Source organism: Asparagus officinalis, chromosome 7, assembly GCF_001876935.1.
Source record: "Asparagus officinalis chromosome 7, Aspof.V1, whole genome shotgun sequence".
In the NCBI taxonomy this organism is placed as follows: Eukaryota; Viridiplantae; Streptophyta; class Magnoliopsida; order Asparagales; family Asparagaceae; genus Asparagus; species Asparagus officinalis.
The window spans coordinates 3,839,998-3,845,104 of record NC_033800.1 but is presented as its reverse complement, the minus strand read 5'-3'; the positions used below and the strand labels follow the sequence as shown (position 1 = coordinate 3,845,104).

The window sequence follows — 5,107 nt, the reverse complement described above, 5'->3', positions numbered from 1 at the left end:
AGTAAATAAAATTAAATAAATAAAAAAAAATTCTCTCTTATTTGATTTCTTCATCCTCATACTAACAGTAATTGCAGATCCTTATCATCATTGTCAAACGAACAAATGTAAGTTTTTAATTTTATCTGCTTTACTTTGTGCTTCAGCAAACTTGCATTGAGAACAATGCAAAATTTAGGTGTGGGGGTGAGAAGTACATATTTTCCTCTTTATTTTACCTATTTAGTTGTATTTTTGTCATTTTTTTCTCTTTTTTTCTTTTTGTTAAATATATATATATATATATATATATATATTAGAAGCATAAGTATTTTAGTTTGTTACTTTTGACTTGTTAAATTGGTTAAATTTTTGGGATTATGTAGGTGTTTGGTTCATGCATTGTCACCTAGAGGTTCATACAAGTTGGGGCTTGAGCATGGCATGGCTTGTTTTAGATGGGAAACTTCCCAATCAAAAGTTGCCTCCTCCGCCGTTGGATCTTCCCAAATGTTGAGAATTTGAAGATTTTTATTAAACCCATGGGAGAAAGTTTTCAGTTGTTTTTTTTTTTTTTTATGGTGTTTGGGTTTTAATCTATCGTTATAGGTTTCGTTGAGATTGAAACGGATAATAAGCAGGGATATATATTCGGTTGACATAAAATTGAGAAACAAGAGTTGAATAAAGCTTTGTACTGTAACTTCCAACTTTTGAATCTTAATCCACAAAAAGTTTTTAATTCTTCATTTCTTCATTTTCCGTTTGTTGAAGAAGTTATCTATTACAAAATATTTGAGGGTATAGTAGTTTCCTTTTGTTCTGATTATTTATGTACATAAACATTTAGCTTGAAAACTTCAATACGTACAAAAGGAACTCAACCGAGGTGTTTGATCTCCAATGTTCATCCAAGATATTTGAGGGTATAGTAGTTTCCTTTTGTTCTGATTATTAATTTGTATGTAAGCATTAGTTAATTTTCTTTTTTTTTCTTTTTTATAAAGAAAACCAGAAGGCCATCACCTAAGTCAAACAAAGAAGCAGTAATGGGCTAACAATGTCACAATACTATCCGAGCACAAAACAACCATACGAATACCCTTGGTTGAGATATTACCAATTTATTGAACAAAGTGAAGAAATCAATATTAATCAGCACAATCAAGTCAAGATCGTTATCAGACCTACAGCAGGTCGTAACCAATTGCAGAAGGATTTGAACTTGAGCACAACTTTACCATCAAGCTAATCATGATATTGACAATAAGGTCTCTGAACACAATTTGTTTTTTACACCCCCCAACCCTCACTCCACCAAAAAAGGAAGAAAAAAAAGGTGTCACTCTATGGTATAGCGTATAATTGGACAATAAGACCATCGAAGGCAATTACCAAGTACATAGCCCCTCCAAATATTTGATATATATTTGGATGAAAGAGTACAACAAGGTGCAAAAGCAACAGATTTGACTGTGATGTATACAACAAGCTAACAAATTACTTATATGCTGTGTATGAACCATCTATATATATAATGGGGTTAACATCCATCCTCAATAATGTTTTAGCTAATAGAAACAATTACACCATGAAAGATGCGTCAGTTTCCCCATCGCCATTATCATGCCATCCCGAGCTTGCTCTGTTCTTGCACACAGGGCACGTGCCTTGCTGGCGCAACCACGGATCTATGCAACTTGCGTGGAACTAGCAAAGTAATATCCAAGTGTCAATAGAAATGCAAAAAACCTTTTTTAAAAAAAAGAAGTAATTTATAACGTATTGATTTCGTGTGAATGATCAAAGTGCTAATAGTACAATTGCATCGAAATGGCTAAATTATTTAACATAAGCTTACACCAATAACTACTTTGAGTAGAAGAAGTTTCTTTCCCCCCATTATTCATCTTCTTTTATCACTTTAACAAAGCTTTATTATAAACTATTATCAGTTCCCCGAGTTCTTAAACAAGAGAAATAGTCTCCCCAAACAAAATTTGGAAATAAGAAGGTTAGATGGATACACAATAGAAGTAAGTAGGGACCAAGAGGTGGAATAAATCCAGGACTAATTATTTGAAATAATTCAATAGCACCTGCAAAGGAGCCACTCAATCCTCATCAAATACTATTTACTCTTGAAGTAAAGGTTACTATGTGAAGCATAAGGGTTCAACAAGCTGGTATATTTAAGTTTCTAAAATTGACGAATACCAAATTTTAAAAGTAAAAATTTTCAAGGAGATAGAACACTACAGAGTAGCCACAAAGAAAAAGTAAACTCCATGAAAAAAGAAAAGCAAGAAAACTTTTAAGCTAAACAATTGAAGATATTTCATCATATGTATAACCTGATGAAGACAAGGCAAACTCCTTAGTAGTTCTCCAGCAGTGACTTGCTCCAGACAAACACTACAGGTCAGTTCATCATCTTGACTCATATTTCCAGCTGGTTTTGTGAGGTCTTGCTTTTTCTGCTTAACAGAAGTAAATGAATCCAATATATGACAATGTCAGTACATAAGCACGTACGGAATAAAAAAGTATGTGCTCAACTAGCAAAGAATTATTTCACAGAAATACACATATACATTGCATAAATTAATAAACAATATAAACAGGATTTCTCTAAGGGCAATCTACAGCTGACCAAATGCAACGGTCTTTGCAAAAAAAGAAAAAGAAAAAAGATACTAATTGCTTAGAGTAAAAAGAAAAAAGATACTAATTGCTTAGAGTAGAAAACTGAAACTAAGTGATGTTAGATATGAGTCATATGACAAGCATTTGCGAAACCCTGCAGCAAAACAGGCCCGAACAGGGAAGCGTTTCAATGACAATTTGAGAATCTACCTATAATAATTAACAAAAATGCACGAGACTACTCATAATCACAAAAGTAAGTACAATCAAAATCCATTTCTGACATCCACTAAATCAAAATTGTCCAAATATGTCGCCATTAAGAACCAACTTCTCACATCTATTCCCTAGTAGAAATTTAGTATAGACCAATGACCCAGGAACCAACACAAAAATCACCAAGAAACTATAATCAAGACTTTATCTGTTCACCTTTGTTTTTAATGAAGCCTATTAAGAACACTCCTTAGCCATAACAGCTATGTAATATAAATCTACACCTTGTCATATCACAATTAATTACTGGTGAAAGCATTCTTAATCAGTGGATTTAACCATCCCAAACAAATTTCTCATCTTCAGAATGTGTATCATGCATGTAACTGAGAGGCTATTTTCAGATGCAATGTGAATAGATGTCACAATTAGATTATGTCGGTGACTTAAATAGAGACACAAATCTAGTATGGGACAAGAGAAACGGCGCCAAGACTTACATCGGTTGTAGATGAGGACGAGGATGCTTGCTGGAGCTGTGACCCACTACTGTAAAGACGAAACACATCCAAATAAGAACATTCCCATGACAGATTAAACTAAGCTCACTTTAGGGTACAATGTTCTAACGAAAATTAATGGAAATGAGAAGATTAAATATTCTAAAAAGAGAAGGCAAACTCAAGTTCCAACAAGCTTAATAAACAGATATGGATTCTAACTTGCCTTTGCTGTCCATGTGATTGAGCTTTGTATTTGTGTACTGGAAGAGCATTAATCTCCTCCTCACTCATAGAGGGAACACCATGACTATTGTCAGCATCAAGTGCTCTTAAAGCGTCATAATCTAAAAACAACAAGCAAAGTTATGGAAACATCAAACACATTAGGCAAAATTCAAAGTTAGTGTCCTGTGTACCTAAATCGTCAAACTCTCTATCGAGAAGGGCGAGCTGAAGCCTCAGGCTCTGCAACCGTCCTCTCGTTGCAAAGGAAATTGATGGAGGCACATGAAGCCTAAACTCAGTGTGCCCAAGCAACCCACTAGCTGCTACAGCATGGGCTTGGGCTTGGGCCTGTAGTTGCTGACATGTAGCATACATTCGAAGGCCCGTGGCAACCAAAAACACTCCAAGAACTAGCCAAAGCTAAAACCCAACATAAACGCATTCAGAAGAAAATCACTAACTGAAAATGCCAATGACCAACACTGCATAGGGATTACCAGAAAGTTTGGTGACATTTGGTGTGAGTTGAGAATCATAAACAGCAAAAGGACTGCCAAAGGCCACAATGTGCATAAATTTAGTCAAGCCCAACTAGCTTACAGCTAAAATCGTTTCTTCAGCTAGCGAAAACATTACCTGTAAGAAGAAACGCCATCGAATTTGTATTAACAGGCCGAGCGCCCGCATGCACTCTCTGTGACAATCACAAAAATCAATAAGAAAGAGAAAATAAAATAAGCAAAACGAAGCCTTCAATCGAAAAATTGTCACCGTTGATCGTCTCTCAGGCATAAATCCAGAGAACCCGCTCTCAATGTCTCCTCTGCTTCCACGAAACACAAAGCTCATAATTGCAGTCCCAAAATTTCCCCTTTTGGCTGTAGAAGACAGAGAACCAAGTACAAATTTAAACAAACATACTAAACCTCAACCCAATTTCATTCAGGAATGCAATAATAATCTTCTTAATAAATTGCAAAAAAATTCCACCTTTAGAAACCCTAGAAGCAGAAATCGGTAATAAGAAAAGGGGCTCTTTTTAAAAATAGAGAATCAGGGCTTACATGAGACAGAATCTGAGGCTCAGAAATACAAGATCGGTGGATGGATGGAGGCTTCTTCCCCCTCGTAGTAATTAATGGATATGATGACGTGGCGACCTTCTTCTACCTGCAGGGACACGTTAAGGTTTGGGGATGAGGAGGGAGGGAGAGGCGAACGACACGAGACTGAAGTTGAAGGGGAGAAGACGGTGCAGTGTCCCGCGGAGCAGTTTTAGGAGCGAGGAGACTCTGGTCGGATAGGATCCAATCTGGGCCCAGCCCAAGTTGCTCCCATGATGGACCACCTTACCCACTATTAGAGCTCAAACAGATTTGATGGTCCACTAAGGGGCTGTTTGGTTATTTCCTAAACAACCAAAAAATAGAAATGCAAACCAAGAAAACTCAAAAAGTACAATTTCACACATTTCCATCTCTAAAACTCACCAACAACATCTAATAAAATATTATTTTCATCCAACAACTCATCCATCA

The 5,107-nt window shown here is 36.0% G+C and overlaps 1 protein-coding gene and 1 pseudogene across 2 annotated transcripts; one reads left to right on the top strand and one right to left on the bottom strand.

Annotated features, from left to right (window-relative positions):
- LOC109850707 overlaps positions 1-504 on the top strand; it is a 5,139-nt pseudogene extending 4,635 nt beyond the window's left edge.
- LOC109850227 (E3 ubiquitin-protein ligase SDIR1) lies at positions 1,310-4,794 on the bottom strand. Of its 2 annotated transcripts, none has more exons than XM_020420190.1 (9): positions 4,634-4,794; positions 4,341-4,447; positions 4,206-4,263; positions 4,067-4,119; positions 3,761-3,989; positions 3,568-3,688; positions 3,342-3,390; positions 2,334-2,459; positions 1,310-1,689 (listed from the first exon to the last, which is right to left on the bottom strand). In XM_020420190.1, the coding sequence occupies exons 2-9, from the start codon at positions 4,416-4,418 to the stop codon at positions 1,564-1,566; spliced, it is 840 nt and encodes a 279-aa protein (XP_020275779.1). In that variant the 5' UTR covers positions 4,419-4,447; positions 4,634-4,794; the 3' UTR covers positions 1,310-1,563. The 2 variants fall into 2 exon arrangements, with proteins under 2 accessions (XP_020275779.1, XP_020275780.1); XM_020420191.1 differs by having other exon boundaries at positions 2,334-2,456.